This window comes from Apus apus, chromosome 14 (assembly GCF_020740795.1).
Source record: "Apus apus isolate bApuApu2 chromosome 14, bApuApu2.pri.cur, whole genome shotgun sequence".
NCBI lineage: Eukaryota > Metazoa > Chordata > Aves > Apodiformes > Apodidae > Apus > Apus apus.
The window spans coordinates 14,239,836-14,257,871 of NC_067295.1; the positions used below are offsets into that span (position 1 = coordinate 14,239,836).

Below are 18,036 nucleotides of genomic sequence, written 5' to 3' on the forward strand. Positions count from 1 at the left end.
AAAGAAAAACAACAAGATCACATTCTGCTCTCCTCATTTCCTACCTTGCAAACATACGAAGATCTTCTGGATTTTGGGCAGCAGGGACATTAAGGATAGCTTCCCGTTCATGTTCCAACAAGCTTGCCAGGAGATTCTCTGTCATCCTTTTATTTAGGGGTGAGTCCCCACCAGGTATCAACTCAGCACTGGAATTATCCATGCTAGGGCTTGTCAGAGTCATGTCGTCACTGCTAGCTATCAGGGGAAGAGAGAAAGAGACAGATTTTTTATATTCCTCAGCATAATGATGCAGAAATTATAAATTCAGGCTGTTTCTATGGAGTCTTTCCAAATAATCAGGTTTGTAGAGCAAGAAGGTGGCTCTCAAAATGCTACTTATATCTGCAATTAGTCATATGACAACACAGCAATTTTCTCAATGCAAAAGTCAAATGTTTCAAAGTCATCAATTTATGTGGAAAATTGTACTTCTGGAGACCATAAACAGTCCATAAAAAACATCTGAAAAGAAAATTCCCAGCCAGCTCTGTTGGAATACCACAAAGTGGTAACATGAAAAGCCCAACAGCTCAGAAGGTGGGAGCAAGCAGGAAGGCCAGGAAGCAATATCCTCTTGTGAGCCAAAATATACAGATCACAGACTTATCTGACTCATGTTCCAAGATTTCTGCCCTAATTCCTGACTTGTGTAAAGCTGAATGTTGTACAGAGGATCTCTCCTGATATCCAGCCTCAGTGGTGTTCTGAGAATGCTGCTCCTGACAGCACAGGCAGGAAAGTTTGGGGATTTCAGCACTGTATATGATTCATACTCATGAAAAAAATGCTTTCCTAGAATCACTTTGAGAAATGACACTGAGGACATTAAAGAAATCAGGAGAAAAACAGAAACCAACCACTCATGAAAACAACAGCTAGCTCTGCAGCCCTTTATGTGGCTCTACAGAAACCAATGCTGTTTGAAACAAACTCTCACAATTTTCTTCCTCTCCTGAAAACCAAAGTTCATGCAGTAACAGTGGTGCAGCCACAGGAACATGGCAGTTACTCTTGAGGACAGCATGAAAGCAGGGAGTGACTTAAAAAACTAAAGTACCTCTGATAAATAAATTTTACATGACCAGACGAGAATATGGCAAGTTACAAAGCAGCACTTCTTTCTTAAAACAAGAATTTAAGGTCTAATGGCCCCAGAGACTTTCACCAATGTCCAGGTCTAAGTTTAAAAAGGGCTGGACCTAATCAGCAGGCATTCCAGCAGAGAGGAGCTGTCTTGTTCTCAGGGCCTGACTACCCTGGGCACTGCTAGGGAAGCTCTAGAAGTGGGCTGCAGCCTGACCAGCAGAGAATAGGGTGCTCATACTTGGGGAACCAAAGCTGAGAGCATTTGGGGTGCTTAAACTTCGGCCTCCAACTCTGGCAGTAAAGGGCATGTCTTCATCTTGGGCTCGGAACTCCTCCTCGTTTGGTGGCACCATCAGACAGACATAAGTGTGAAGCTGGATGAGAAGCCGGTGTTGGAGCATCCATATCACCATCTGGATGAGCTGAGTCTGCAGAGGGAGCAACGAGGTATTAAACACCCATGGAATAAAATCCAGGAGGAAAACAATGCACAAGGGTTAAGCTTTGTGGCTAGGAAGTCACAAGGAGAAATGCTTCCCCCCTCCCTCCCCCCCCGCCACAGTTTTATCTCTTCTCCAATCATAAAAAAGTGACCAGGCACAGACATTCATCACACCCAAAGCCTCTGTGGATGCAATCAAGCCTTTAATGATCAATATACCTTTATGCAACACTGACCAGCACAGCCAGTGTCCTCAAATGAACCAGCCCTGCCCCTTTGCCATAGCCCAGCACCTGCTCTGTTCTAGCAGAGCAGCTCAGTGCCCTCCACCACACTCTGCTTTAGCCAGACAGCCCCTCCTGGAGTTGTTTTGGCCTCTTTGAACAAAACACATTTAGTAGGGGATTAAAAAGATGGCATAATCTTCCTTCTGGGAGACCAGACGTGGAAAATGAACCAACTAGACACAGGCCTTGTTGCCCACTGGAGTGAGCCCTGAGACCAGTTTGCTGGTTTCTACTCAAGGCCCACTGAAATCCCTAACCACCAAAGGGTTAATTCCAGAGGGGTCAGATTAAGGTGTAGGTTCCCCTAAAAAGCCAGGGAGAGAGCAGGGTGACAGGGCAGAGCTGAAGCAACCAAGACAGGTCCCCAGAAGTAGGAGCCATTTGCAGTCAGAGGGGAAATAGCTGCATAACCATGGGAGAGACTCTGGAGACCAGAGCCCTGCCAGGACTCAGTGATGCAGAAACAGCACTGACAGCAGCAGGAACCTTGGCAAGAGAGCAGCCTGCTGCTGCTAGGGAGTCCCCTCTCACTGCAAAGAGTTCATATACCCCATTTGCTCACCATCCCTCTGCAATAATAGGACAGGCCAAACTTCTAAAGGCATCTAGATTTTGAGGGTCAGACGGGAGAGTTTCAAAAGTGCTGAGAGATGCTGCTTGTCTTGAACAAACATGCACAACACCTTTGTGTCACAGCAGCAGCAGCCCTGCACAGTGTCCCCAGGGTGATGCTGATAGCAGTGGGCAGTGTGAGGGACAAGTGTTTGTAGGTTCTTGGCACAGCCTATTTTCAGGAGTTTTGCAGGAGCATTCAAAATGCATCATCATGTCTGAATTTCTGCACAAAAAGCCTTTTCATATCCCTGCAGGCAACCCATCCCATCACCAATGGCTCTGAAAACACTGATTCACTGACAAAAGCTGTTTGGGGATTTCATAGCAACAAGCACTGTTTGGGTGAGAGAAATACAAGCAGAATGAGCTCAGACTCTGAGAAGGAAACTAACTCTGCTGTATTAATCATCAGGGTAACAGGCCAAATCTCAGTGAAAGCCCCAAACCGAAGTTCATCAGCCCACATAACTTTCCTTTTTCAATCAGTCTTATAATTCACAGTTCCTCTCCTCTGCTATCAAATCACAAAAGAAACATTTTCTGTTTGCAGACAGACCCACACCCTGTCTTTTTAGGGATTACCCTTTTGGGGGCTGAATGGATTTTAATCTAAAGAGAGATTATCTGGGATCACCTTCAAATGTATTTTTTTGGAAAATGCCCTAATTCATTTTTACATGTTTAATAGAAAGTCTACAGAACAAGAAGGTTGGCAAAGGATCCCAAATGCAGAGTGTTTGGCTAACATCTGAAATCAGCCTGAAGGAGAAAGGAGGCTCACTCCAGTGATTATGTTGCTAAAAGCCTTCCTTCCAGATGCAGGCCTGGATGGAAAGATGTCTCATGTCTTTTACTTATATTTCCAACCTGTTGGCACACAGTGATAACTGATTAGCTAGTTTCACATCAAATGAAATAGGTCTGCTCGTTTCACAGCATAAAATAACCCTGGAAAAATCCAAGGCAATTCAAAGAGACAGTAAGACAGGCTCTACCAGACCTGCAGAATCTGCCAGGTAGTGCCTGACCTAGACCAGCCTCCACTGGTCACCTTGGTGGTTTCATGGTACAAAAGCAGCCAGTTGCTTTTGCAGCAGCTCCACATGCATGGAAAGCCTCACCCAACACTAATTCTGTACATGCACCTTCAACTCTGAGCTCTTGTGGCAGTATCTAGAAAGCCACCCCTGAGCCAGCAGCTCTGGCTCAGTGGAACAAGAAGCCAGACAGAAGTAACATGACAGCTTCACCACCAAAACACTGAACAACCACTGTCCGATGCCCTTTGTGCCCTAAGCTGGAGATCAGCTGTGACTAACTTGAGAACTGGAGAAAACTGTTCTTCTAGATTGAAGTGAGCCTGAACAATCATCTCTAGGTAAGAGAGAGTGACCATTGATGGTTAGCTGTAGCAAACTAGACTCCAAGGGGAATTTGGTACCTCCTAACATCTAGCCCTAGAAAAAAGCTCAAGCAGTGCAGCATCCTTAGCTGGCACCATGCCCCAAATAGTGTGCTCTGTGCCATCACTGGAGATGTGCCTCACACCATATCCACTTCTTCCAGCTTTAAATTTATTTCTTAGCAACTGCAGCAAGTGTTTTCACACACTTTGCCCATATGTTCTGCCCCTTGTCCTTCTGGACATGAATGGTTTATATGGTCTATATCCATTCTCCATCTGCTCCTCTTGAGCACTGATGGAGCTTACAGACAGGTCTGCAGAAGAGGCTTCCCTGCAGCATCTGTGCTGTGCTGGCTGTTGGAAATGCTCAGAGATACAGGGTTATCCTCCTGCTTGGTCTCTACTCAATGAGCCAGGCTCCTTGCTGAAGCCAGAAGGGCTGGGAGTAGCTTCCCAGGCCTGTCTCCCCTCACTCAGCCATCATCTGGCATGGCAGGAATCCACAGCCACCCTTTTTTGGCTGAAACACCAGGACCACGACAGAAATAAAACACATTTTTCATTGCTTAATTTAACTAACAACCAACTGTAAATGTCATCCATATTCTTTCATCCTTCCCCTCTCCCTGTGTTGCCTGTTTCTGGTCTACTTCCAGGGGGTCCTCTCTGCCACAGCATCTGGATCACTCTCACTGGCATGGATCAGCCCATGGCCACCCCCTTCTTCTCCCCACCTGAAGAAGGGGGTGGCCATGGGCTGATCATGCCAGCAGGGGAGTTAGAGCATGTTGTCATGCACAGTGGCACGCAAGGCCTTGGGAACAACACCCTGCTTTGTGCTGCCTGACAAAAGCAGAGAAGAAGCAACAGCTTCTGAAAACACAGGCACTATACATCAGCCCATCTGGGCAGTTTGGGACAGGCAGAGGGAAGGTCAGCCCTATGTCTTGGAGGGACAAGATCCAGCATTCATTATGTTCTTCCCTCTGGGAACCAAAGGGAATATTTGTAAAACTCTTGAGTAACGTGTTAAAAAAAGACACAATTCCTGCAAGGATTCTTTAGGGCTTTTTTCTTTGCCAGACCTAAAAATAACTAAGACCAGCAATAGGTTTAGGAAAGGGGAACGAAAAGGAGCAACCCAGAAGCACTCAATCCTAGTTTGTTTCTCACTACATGAGGATGCACTTTTAGTTAAAACAGAGCTTGTTTTGCCTACTAAAGTATAGGAGCTTGCTTTCTCCAGTCTGGATTATCCAGTTATTTGACACAGGCACTCTTCAAGGTCTGACTTGAGAACTAAGGGCTGCCTTGGCTCAGGAGGATAGCACCTTCATAGTCACCGGGGTAAATGGGTGTTCACTGACATATTTTACCCGTCTTTCTCACTCAAACCACACTGTTTTATCAGCTATTAAAACTTCTGTTTTGGAAAAAAAAAAAACCAACAGACTCTGAAGACCTGCCTTAATGTAGGACAGAACAGTCAATGTCTTAATATTGCCATTTTAATCATTAGGTAGCTGCTTTGAATCCTCAGGTTAACCATTCCCTCCATTTAGGCCTAGAAAGACATAAAAAAAAGTCTTTTTATATCTAGTCCAACTGAATGTAAATGCACCTTCATACGACTTCCATATCTCTGCCAACAACAGCTCCCATGACTCCTAATGCCTTCCAGATGCCCAGCAGAACAGTCCCATTTGCAGCATGTCTCTCAGAAGACACAAGTGCCTATTCAGTATTTGCATGCAGCTCCTCTCCCACTCCCACCTCCTGACACACTCCTCATTCCCCTCTGGGCCCTTACACAAAGCACAGCACGTTTTCCAGATGTATAAGGCACAGGCCTCATCTACCACTGCCTTGCTCTCAACAGGATGGCCAGACTTACTAAAACAGAAGGGAAAAATTAAATTCATTTTGTTCAGTGGCAGCTGTCATACTTTCCCATCTGGTTTTTTTTCTGCCGTTATCCTACTCCCATCAAGGGAGTATTAGATACATACAATAAGAATTACAATGTGCATTATGATAAAGAGTGAGTGTAGTGAAGGGGATGCAGGGAGGAAATGGGGGAACACTCCTATGTTATGAGTGGAAAGATCCCTCCTATTAGTCCACATTTGCTCCTCTAGGACGGGTAGAGTGATGTTACTGCTTCTTCTGAAACAGCTGAACTAGCTGAGGCCACAATGAGGCCACGGATGAGGGGAAGCCACAAGCATTATCCCTTTCTCTTGGTTTGCAACGAAACTTTGTGCAGAGTAGCTGGGTGAAGAAACTTTGAGACTGTACAAAGAAAGCCTCACACTGAAAGCAGGCACCAACTGCAGAGCCTAGTGCACAGTCTGTCAATGAACAACACGTGCTGACCCAAAACTTTCAGGTCATGCTCCTGGGCTTTCACAGGAGGTATTGAAGGGGTGTGAACGACACCGAACAACACTAGAGCTCCACGCTGGTGTGCTCTGTGGTCACATCTAGGCTGTGCCACACAAGTGAGAAGAGAGCACAGTGACAGGAACTAACAGCCATGGTCAGCAGAAGGAGGGACAGCTTCTTTGGGGTCAGGGTAGAGGAGATGCAAACTGCTTCTTTTCCAGTAAGACACTAAAGGGGAAGATGAGTATCCCTATTGTATCAGCTCACAGGATCTGGCTGCACCCTGGTGAGGTCCAGCACAAGCAGTGCGAGCTAAACTGGTTGCTCTGCAGGACCAGGCCCAGGCTGCATTGGATCACTGCAAGTCCAGGTGACACCACACAGCACAGTGAGCTAAAAAACACCTCACCACTGTAAGAAGGGGAAAAGAGCTTTTGCTTTCCTCACGCACATCCCCAGCTGCAGAAGTGCCTCCCTCATTCTGTACCAGCCCTGGAGTTTGTTGGATCTCCCCCTGCTAACCTGGCAGAAAACTAGTGCGGCTGAAACAAGCTAAGTGAATAAAACCAAGCTGGGCAGGAGCCAGAGCTCCAGCACAAAGGGAAGAGGGAAAGGAGGAAGGCATGTGTGCACACACCTGAGATTGGAAAGGGAAAACAGGGCCTCCCCTCAGCAGCACCCAGATATCCTTAGATCAGCTGAGCTGTATGCCTAGGCTCATCCCCATGCTGCTGCAACACTGCTATCCAAGTAAGGCAGGTTAAACACAGGGAAAGGGAAGCTAGCATAGAGATCCCTGCAAGAATACCAAAATCTTCCCAAATTATAATCACAAGACCACCAATATACAACAGAGCTCAGCTACACTATCCTCCTCATCATCACAGGCAAGAAAAGAGATCAAGACAATAAGCTCAAGAAGAATTCCTATCTCTAGCATGGGGCATGGCTGACAGCACTGGCAGAGCTGGCAGGCAGCACCCACTGGACCTTTCCTACTCACTGGACACAGACACCAAAAGCAGAGTGTGGACAGACACTTTCTAGGCAGCCTTGTCCTTGCTCAAGGTATTGCAGGTTGTTTGTACTTCCTACCAGCCAAATAATACCACAGCACCCCAGGTATCAAAATGTGTCACATTTTTTCCATCTACCCAAAGGAATGGAGCAGCTCCACCCATGTAAGAGTAAGCAAACAACAATAACTTTGTCCTCTTTCAAATCAAGCAGTACAACCTCACATAAAAACAGGAGAAAGGGCTTTTTAACAGCTTCCCTCTTTTGTATCATGGTCTTTATTAATGCCTTCTGTGCTCTCTGCCCATCCAGTAGCAGATGCCAACAGGAGGGAGCCAATCCCATGCCTAAGACAAGAATCAAATGGGATGGATGCCATGAGACCATAACAGTTTCTGCAGAAAATACAGCCCTTCCCACAATACTGGCCTTCTAGCACAGATGACCTTCAGAAATACAGAGACAGTACAGTCAGCATGATGAAAGCACCAGATAACAGACCACTAGTGAAAACCTTTTTGAAGATCTGAAGATTAAAAGAACCCCATGTCCCCTCCTATGTACACAAAGAATAAAATTACAGTGAAAGGTCCCAACTTTGTTAAGTTTTTTTCAAAGGCAAAGCAAATACAATTTGACAATATTTACAGTTCAGAGTACAGTATCTTGTATCACTGCACGGTGGAAAAAAACCCCACCTACATTTCATCAGATTAATTGCTCTATTGACTAGATCTCTGTTAATTACAACTGGAGCCTGACTACTTCAAGCCAGGGACTGGATTCGTCTCCCTTGAAAGGCTAGTTCCTAACAAAACAATAATAAAAAAAAAGAGTTCTACACAGGTAAATCACAGTAGAATAACATATACTGATCTGAAAACATGTCAAAAGTCTCTCTGGTCTAAACTCCCAAGAACTGTCATGCTTATCTTTATCCAGAAGAAGCTTGCCATGACTGAAAGCAGCCCAGCAATGTACGGGGGCCTCCTTCATCTTCACAGACACATCTTGCCAATGTGTCCCTGACTCTTCTGCACCCATAGACCTCACCTCCCCTTTCCACACTGTAGAAGGCCCTTCCATAGCTTTTCACAGCACCATCCTTCCTCCTTCCATACATGCTGAAAGGACAGTGAAAACAAGTCATGCTTTTGACCTTTAGGGCCCCATCACAGGCAGGTAAGCACCAGAGAGCAGGTGTGCACTCTGAAAGAGCCATTTTAGCACTCCAGCAGCTCTGGCAGACATTGCTCACACACTGTTTCAAGGCACAACTGCAGCAGTAAGTAGCAGATATTATTTGTGTGTTTTAACAGAAGTAGGACCTCTGAGAACAACCAGAAGTATTGAATGAGAAGGATTAAGGTGAGTAATTAATTTTAAAAGGAGTCCTGAGAATAAGAATACCTCCTGAAGCTACTGCAGCTGGAATAAAATGAATGCTGTTAACTCAGCTTCAATTTTCAGGACACCGATTTGTCTGTAACTGCAACAAAGTACTGACAAAAAGGTAACACTGCTCCTCCCCTGCCTCTCAAGGTGGCAGTTGACCAGTACATACTATTGGGATTAGACACTACCTCATTACTTATCTTTATCTCTGATCATAATCTCCGCCAACCTGTAATTACAACAAATTCTTCTCTCACAATTTTGCCTGTGTGCGCAGTCGATGTTAATCTTCCAGATATGTGACCAGTGGCTAAATTCATATAGCCAGCGAGTCATCTGAGTATGAAGGCCAGGAAACAGCTCTACAAATCAGCCCAAGAAATCTGCCTGTGCTTCCTCTGCCACAATGAGCTGTGCTCAGAGGTCCAGGCTTCTTCATTTGGGAATATGAGTGTCAGCCAGGAGGCCTCACGTTATGGAGCTCTTTCTTGCATTTCACCAGTTCCCAGAAACGCCGCAAGCCATGAGCTCTGCGTGAGCAAAACAACAGCTCACAGGTCTAAAATCCATATATTATTATCCCAAATCTGAACATTAAAATGCTAATCTTGTAACACATGGACTTCTGCTGACTACATGCCGAGTCTCCTTCCTCTAACAGTGTTTCAACAATTCCAGTTTCACAGCAAAAGCTAAGTGAATAGACAGTTTGCTTTTAAAAGCAGATTGTGAACTTAAAGCAGATGGAATATAATAAAATTTAACATGGTTGTGAGGAATCCACAAACTTGCTCTCAGCCCTACTAATTTATTATAGTTTTCAACAGACCAAATGGAGTTTCAGTTTTGCCTCCTGTGACACTCAAGGAAAAGACACTTTCTAATTTTTCTCTTAGAATTGAGCTTTGCTACCACAGAGCATCCACCCAGCTTCACCTTGAACATCCCTCCAGGTTTTTGGCACGTGAATACCAAACAACAAATCACATAGTTGGAAACACAGTAATTGGCAACTTCTGAACCTGCAATAAGGTTCTTGACGAGGTGCTGCAGAAGCAACACCATTCCTTGTTCTCATCAGCAGGAGAACGAGGAGCTCTTGTGCAGTGCCCATCTCACCTCCTGCACAGGCGGCGCGAGTGGATTCTTGAACTCTGAGAGTGACACAGGGAGGGAGAACTTGGAGAGCATGGAGGGCAGGTTGTGGCCCCGGAACTGGCAGGAAAATGCATCTGCTAGTGGAGAGTAACTACAGAAAAGAGGGAGAGGCAGAAATCAGTTTTATATTGCTGGTCAGTGTAACACTTATCCATTTAGGCATTACAGAAGTGCCAGTTTCCAAATGAAACACTGTCTGTGTAAGGATAGTTTATGGCATGTTGCATCCTGCAAAAGCAAGCATGTGCACTTTCATCTTGGTGTTACATTCAGCCCCAGAACAGTATTCAAGGTGTGGAGGGAATCCAGAGCAGAAAAATAAAAATTATAAGAAGTCTAGACCTGTGCAGTCCCTGATCACAGGAACAGGGATTGGGCAGTCAAGAGAAGATGGGGATGGGCAGGATACACACAGTCTTTGAATATAGAATCACAGAAGCGTGTTGTTTGGAAAAGACCTTCAAGTCCAGCAGCTGCAGATGTGACTGCTCTCCCTGCTGATGCTGGAGAGTCAATTTAAATATTAAGAAAACTGTCTGTCTTGGGATTTCCATCTACCAACGTCGTCAAGAACAGCACTGCCATATATGATGCAGTCACAGTTGTTTGTGAATGACCTCAAGGTCCCTTCCAGCCCTATTTTTATACTTCCATCACAGAAGTTTTGACTTAAAACTATTTTTCTATACCGAGTTCCAACAGAGATTCTAAAAACATCTCAAAACCCAAAGGGTTGCCAATCTTCAGCAGAACAAAAACACCCAGCAGTGCCTCCACATCTCTCTTGTACTGCTGCTGCCTGCTCTCAAAGTGGCCACATCACCTTCTGCCTGCAAGGTGTGTCAGTATAAAATGCCATCAATATGAAACAATACAACAGTGACAGCAGCACTACCCTGATTTGCTATTTCTTATTGATCTCAGGTGATGCTGCATGCTAGATACACAGCAAGTTCTATGAAACACTCAGTTATTTCACTTCATCATAAAGTATTTTTGTTTCCATACTGCTTCAGGTTCATACAGCCTTTCTGACAGGGCCATTCAGTCAGCAAGCATCCTAAAAATACTACAAGTAGCTTCACAGGGTAAATATTGCTTCCTAAGCCTACATGGCTGCAGAAGCTTATTGATCTGCCATGATCCTACCACACACAAATTCTTACGTGCCTTTCCTGATTCAGAAACATGGAATGGTTTGTGTCCAGTGAGACAGGGAAGGAAAGCCTGTCTGGACTTCTCACCACTTTGTTGCTACAGCCACTCATTTTCCTTCTACTTACAGACAGACGCTGGCATTTGGAGAGAGCATGTAGACATTGTTTTCACACAGAGGATAAATAATAATTGCTTTTCCCCAGTAAACAAGGTGTGCAGCAAGCTGGAAAACCTGCATTGAGAAAACAAGGAAAAATTAGGGGAGCAACAGTAAAATTTAAACTCTCAGCAAGAGTTCTACACAATGACAGAAAAGTCTTGTTTGAGCTGAAAGGAAAGAAAAATGTTCCATCCTTTCAGCCTGCCTTCTGAATAAATTCCTTGCTTAATATAACATATGGCATATCAAAAAACATTTGACAAGGTTATGAATTTCCAGGCATTCACTTCACATTTCTAAGCAACTTAGTATTTCTTGCCTTAAAGGGATTTCTTCAAACTATATTGACTTTAGTTCAGTTACCTTTCATGCCCCAAAAAACTATTTTTGTTTATGCACAAAATGCATTAAGTGTTACACATGAAAAAAACCCCAAAAGAATCAGCCTCTTCTATGATACAAACATAAAGGAAATCAGCACTGCTTTTTTACTACACTGAGATATTTTAGTAATGAGTTACACGAATTATTTTAATGTCTTAAACAAGTCAGTGGTTGTTAATGGCTCTGGAAGAGCCACATAAGTAGCATCTATGAGACATAAAATCCAGCCTGCACCATTAGGTGCATTTAACTTTGCTTTTTTGTGGAGAACAAAACTAGAGAAGCAGGAGGGAATTTCCAGAGTTAATCCCATAGCTACATAATGCCAAGTCACACCACAGACTGCTGTAAGCAGACCTGGAAATTTTATTACCAAACAGGACTTTTGGAATAAGAAGGTGTGGACCTACCATCAGGAGCATCCAAGATGACAAGCCATGTTCTACTCCCCTGTTACACAGACCATAGATTGCACCCTGGGTTGGAATTGACCCTGAGAAGCCTGGAGTGCTTCACCTGAATCATCTAATATAGCCATCAGGCCTGACAAACAAAGGGCCACAACGACCATAGTCTTGTGTCTCACATGATTGCTGGAATCTCCTTCCCTTCACTGGCACAAATGTCCCTTTTCAAGGGCGTGTCACATCACCTTGAGCAATTCAGATTTGGAATCTGGTTGCCAGCACTGAGAAGGCATTTGGAATGAGCTGCTGGCTTGGAAAGACCAGCTCAAAAACTTTTGCCCATGCCTAAACTAGAGCTTCTTCCTGGACCTCTGCAAAGTCCAAGACCAGTGCAGTAAGGGCAGTCAATAGGTCTGCACAGGCTTTCAGAGCTCTTCAGCAGAAAAGACCCAGGGGAAACAACATCTTTGGCCATGGTAGCCCTAAGCTTTCACTTGTATTTTGGGTGCCTCTGTTTGCATACAGATATCAATGTGGCAGAACCAAGACAGACCACTGTGGTGCAAGTCAGGACTATGTGCCCTACAGGGCACAGGACTGTGCCCTACTTAACAGGCAGGCACAGGGAAGACAGAACTGCTCTTCTGAGAGGGCTCAGAGAGGTGGTGGGAGGTACCCCTGGAGGAATTCAGAATTTCAACAGACACGCTCCTGAGCACCCTACCTTAATGGACCCCCTCTGAGCAGTGGTGTGTCTGTAGACCCGCAGGCACCCCTGCTGCCCCACAGCCATCAGTGGTGGGGCTCTGGCTGCAGGACTGCCCAGCACTGCCACCCTTCATTTCTCTGACCTTTCCCCACCCTCTACAACTCACGCTTGCACTGTGCACTCTGTGCACACCCAGAGAAGCGACATGGTCCTGCACCACAGAAACCCCTTGGCACCCAGAAAGAAAAGACTTCATGATTTAAAAGAATTTGAACTGCTGCTGACAGCTCCCCGTACCTGCAGCAATGCCAAGTCAGCATCTTGAGCCAGCTGCTGCAAATTCTTCACAGCAGAGGTAGTTTTAATTACTCTCACCAGGGCAGGAGAGCAGTCCAACGGGAGCTCATTAAGCAACGACTTCTCATCATTTAAAAGTAATAAGGCATGGTAAGGCCTGCAGAAAAATATAATACATTTGCACAGTAAACTGCAGTGTTTCCTGAAGGCTTAGTTGTTCCCAGACCATGACACCTGGGGTCAATCTATTGGTACAAAAACAGAACCGTTTTTGTACCCTTTCATTCCCAAGTATCATCCATTCGATGTAAGTGGGTTCAGAATACCCTTGGGTTTATGTCACAAGGTTAAGATGCTCCCTACAAAAAGGGAAGAGAGAGCTGATGGTAACTGGATGTCCCAGTGACTAGAAAAGAGACTGCACTGTGCTGGCATGCAATTAAGCCTGGAGAACTAGTCTGAAAACTGCTCATCTGCATTACTGAAACACAGAATGGAGCAGAGAAGGGAAGAAAGCCAGAGTCAGTCACTTTTGCTGATAAAAAGTTGTAAATACGGAGTTCAGAAAAAAAGATATGACAGAGCCTGAGCCCAGCATCATGGTACCACTGCTTCAGCTTCAGGGAGTCCTGTCTCAGCCAATGCACTCACCACAGCTCAGTGTCACACTCTGAAGCACAGAGCTTGCTCTTACCTGATAGATTTCAGGCTTCTCTCAATTGCTTCAGGGGGTATGAAGTTTGTGGCAACGTAATGGATTTTATGAGGCAGGCAGAAACTCACTTCCAGCCAGTTGTTAATATGTAAACGGACCACCCCTGTTGTGCAGAGACTAAAATAGGAAGAAAATAAATACATACAGCATTTACCATGTATAACTAAAGCAAACAGTGGTTCAGATTCACCATAGGAATCACATCAGGACACAAAGGCTGAATGTAACCAGTCTGTCCCCAGACTGGACCAGCTGATTCCCAGCTGCAAGGGCTTCCCTAACTTGCACTTACAGAGCATTGTCCCCTATGAGGCATGCAGTGGGGTTGAAATACTTCATTCTACTGATTTTCTGCTCCCTCTGCTCTTAACATTGTGGCAACATCTCAAGTTAATAGTTTCTTGAAGATCTACTGCAAGGCACCGGAAAATTCCCTAGACCAGAGCTGCAAAGGGCAGAGATTAATTTGGCACAACATTTTCAACTCTAATTTCCATCTTCCTCTCCAAGGAAAAAGAAAAGCAGATGTCTGTATTGGGCAAGGGGTGTTACAAGCAGCAAGTTTCCACAATAACAGACTCCTTTGGTTCTGCTTAGGTTGTTTGTTTCCTACTAACGTGCTCCTGCTTGTCACATGAAATCACAAACGTGCTTGTTAAATGGTTTCTTCATTCTAGGAAACCGCAGGGACTGAGCTAAGCCTTTAAGCTCACTTCAGACAACAGGACTGGAGTGGAAATGATGGACATCTCAGGAACAACAAAGTCTGTTCAGCCTGAAAGCAACTATAAGGCTCTTTTGCTGAAAAAAACCCAGAAAGTTGGAAAAGCAGAGCAACAAACAAAATTCAGGTAGTTTTACAGACGTCCATAAATCTAGACAACAGATGAAATATACTTCGGTAGGTAACTACAGCTTCTTAAAACTGGGTAAAGATACCACAAGGGTAACATACCATACGGAGTTAAGCTAGCACCACCTCACAAACCTTTACCATGCTGCCTTCAAACCTTCCTGCAGGCAGGAAACACCAGCCTGAGCACAGCTTTGTCAGAGGCAGCAGGACTGAACAGGAAGAGGCCAGGCCCAGTCACCTGTCCATGTATCCCAAGCTAGGAACACAAACCTGCAAATCAGTCCTGAGCAACAGCTAATCTTGTCAGCACTGGAGAGCTGAATTATTCAGTACATCCTTTGATTTAAAACTTTGTTCCAAAAGATCCTTCTTTTTCTTTTTTTTTCCTTACTAAAATGAAATTTCAAAGTTTGCACTCTGAAAATTCTAGTCTGAATTTTAAATTCAAGTGTGTTGAGACTTGCAATGTGACTGTTGTGTTGGTAACACCCTTGAACTTCCCCTCTGCACAAAACATTTAAAAACATGCCAGGAACAGGCTGGGAGCAAATACATGTCTTGGAAACTCTTTATGTGGTGACTTAAACACTTATACCTCGCATTCAGTTGTAGGCCACAAACTAACATGCTCTTTTTCAAGTTCATCTGGTTGTACACAGGGTTTAAACAGACTTGAAAATTCAGCTTTACAACAGAAACATTGGGCAGCTTTGGCTGCTGGTGGGACTATTCACCAAACCACAACAGAGTGGTGAGAGAGCAAACACCATCCCAACCTGTCTCCTTCATGATCAGACTCATTAGGGAAAATTTCACTGCAGAAAATGCTTTTCAGAAGCAGAAGCCAAGGTTTTGTTCTCAAATATTGCACTGACCTCCAAAAATATACGTATTTTCCAAGTTTGCAAATGGAATATTTACTGAAAGGATGAATATGCTCTGATGCTACAGCCTCACACCCCATCAGAGGCTCCAAACCCTGCAGGAACATGCAAAGCCCAGCAAACCTCCATTTTTCTTGCATTAAAAGCTGCAGCTCCAGGAACACTGTTTATCCCACCAGCCATACACCAACTGACAGATAAAGCTAGATTCTTCCAAAATACCTCAGGGTAAAGGGTACTCTGAAGCAGCAGTTACCAACACCATCTACTGGGCCAGATACTCACAAGAGAAAACCAGACAATAAGTGAATGAGACAAACAAGTCAGGAGACTCCCTGAAAGCTACTGGGTGGTTCAAACAGTTTACCAAAAAGCAGCAGAGATAAATTAAAACATTAAGTTCTTGCAGGGATATTATCCCTGCTTAGTTTAACATTCAAGAAACAGAAAAAAAACAAAATACAAAAAAACCCCATTTGGTTGCTTTAATTCTTTGGTCCAAGTGCACCAAGGCAGAAGCTTTAATTACATAATTACACTCTCCACAGCATAATTTTGTCTACAGTGCACTATACAACAACAGCCTAGAATTAAAGACAACAAGAAAGCCACGTTTACAGTTCTAATCTGGATCTTCATTTAATTCTTCTACATTTGCATTCAACCATACAGTATTAAGCCTTCATTATAGTTTATGTATAGGATTTCTCCTTCATCTGCCCCTCCTTGCATAGAAAACAATTTAAGTCTCTAATAATTTGCCAAGGAATAAGCTACATTCTCCAACAGCAAGATATGTGACTGCCCTTAGCCAGCCAACAGAGTTAAATAATTCCACCAATGTAGACACAAAGATCCATGCAACATGAAATACAGTCAAGTCACAGAAAGTGCAGCACTTTTCCTAACTACTCTTCACATGTTATGGGGATTTTTTGCAGTGCTGCTGCATCCTGAGCCTTTTCACCAAGTTGACATTTTTTCTGAACTGCTGTCATTCCAAAAGCTCTTTTCAGAGCAGCCATGTACTCTATTAAGGATTACATACATTAGTTTACATCTGTCTACACGGAATTTCATCTGCTGTTTTATCAGTTAACTGGTATCCAGAGACCTTGCTGCAACTTTTCCTTTTTCCCACAGACTTTAAGGTAACTGGGCAAAAATAGCCTCATCCCCCATATTCTAGCTGGCTGTTAAACCCTGAAAGGCATTCCATTTTATCCCATGAAAAGTTAGCTTTGACACTTTTTTTTTAATCTCTTGTTAGATAATACATGGTGAGACATCCTGAGGGAAGCATGGTGAGGGATTAGGATACTGAGAAGGGATATCATAGTCTAAAACTGAGACAGGGAGAAGTAAATAGGAAAAAGCTGTTTTATGTCTCTCTCTCTCATAAGACCTATGAGACACCTCATGATACCAGAAGAAGTAAAGTTCAAAAGAAATAGAAAGAAACACAGAAACTAGTCAAGCCATGGACCTCCTTATCAGAGGATGCTGTGGTTGTTCAATATTTACTCTGGCTCACAGGATTGTGGACTAATTCCGGGAAGTGAGATCAGCTGAAGGCTGCTGAATATACAGAAACCACCTCCAGAGCTGCAGGAAGCTGGGGAATGTTTTTGGGAATATCACTGCTCTTTTGCTCTAGTCTGCTCTGCCTTGAACAGCCACTGCCCCAGAATGGGAACCCAAAAGCTGGCCAGTATCCCACAGAACCGCAGCCTGCATTTTCATAACTATTGGCAAAACAGAAGAGTTATGAATTTTTTACATATGCACACCTAATTTTATGTCTATCTTATTTATATCAGAAATTAATAGTCTGTTTTCTCATTTGGTGGAGCTTTGGAGCTTTTTTTTGCTAGAGGTTGTGACTACTGAGAGCTTAGAAATTACTTCACATTTCCTTGTAACAGACACATAGACCATACTATGATCAAGTAACAGTAGTTAGTTTATATTTTCCAGTAGAGCCACACAAATCACATCAAATCATTCATTAAAACTCAATTAATTATTCCACTTCTTCTAGAGCTGCTGAGATAGGCTAGATCTACCAGTAGTTCAAGTCCCACTAGGCTAAAAATGTGTAAAGGCTCTTTGTGTTTTAAACAGAGGAAACAAACAACCCAATCCTCCCCAAAAAACTCCCCATACTTTCATGTTTAATCCAATATAAAGCTAAGAGAAGTTGGCTGTAACAGACAACTAGTTAGCTAGTATCAAGCTAACATCATATCCGCAGTTGCAAATAAAACATGGTGAAAGCTCTTTTAATTCCTTTAATTGAACCTTTTTGTACATTTGTCAGCACTGGAGGTGCTTTCTTGGTCATAAAGCCGTTGCTTTTCATCCCACACTAAAGCTGAAGCTTGAGAACAAGAATGAAAACTCTCAGATCTGATTTCTGAACTAATCAAAAAGAAACATTCTAGATTTCTCCATTAGTCAAGGAAAGGTCCCAGAATCTAGATGTTGCTAACCTCTAAACTGTCAATTTAATACCAAACACTACTATGGCAGCAATAGCATCACAGTCGTATTGATTCCTGCCTTATCAAATACAGGCATTTCATTCAAAACACAAGGGGCATTTTGAACTAAAAAAAGATTCATACACTTGTG

General features: G+C 43.8%; 1 protein-coding gene across 4 annotated transcripts in view; it reads right to left on the bottom strand.

Annotated features, from left to right (window-relative positions):
- NPRL3 (NPR3 like, GATOR1 complex subunit) overlaps positions 1-18,036 on the bottom strand; it is a 44,409-nt gene that overhangs the window by 7,420 nt on the left and 18,953 nt on the right. For all 4 annotated transcript variants that reach the window (XM_051632168.1, XM_051632167.1, XM_051632166.1 and 1 more), the window contains 6 exons: positions 13,642-13,779; positions 12,948-13,104; positions 11,116-11,222; positions 9,794-9,923; positions 1,367-1,556; positions 45-237 (listed from right to left, as the gene is read on the bottom strand). In XM_051632168.1, the coding sequence (XP_051488128.1) occupies positions 45-237; positions 1,367-1,556; positions 9,794-9,923; positions 11,116-11,222; positions 12,948-13,104; positions 13,642-13,779 (915 nt within the window). The remainder of the gene's footprint in view (positions 1-44; positions 238-1,366; positions 1,557-9,793; positions 9,924-11,115; positions 11,223-12,947; positions 13,105-13,641; positions 13,780-18,036) is intronic.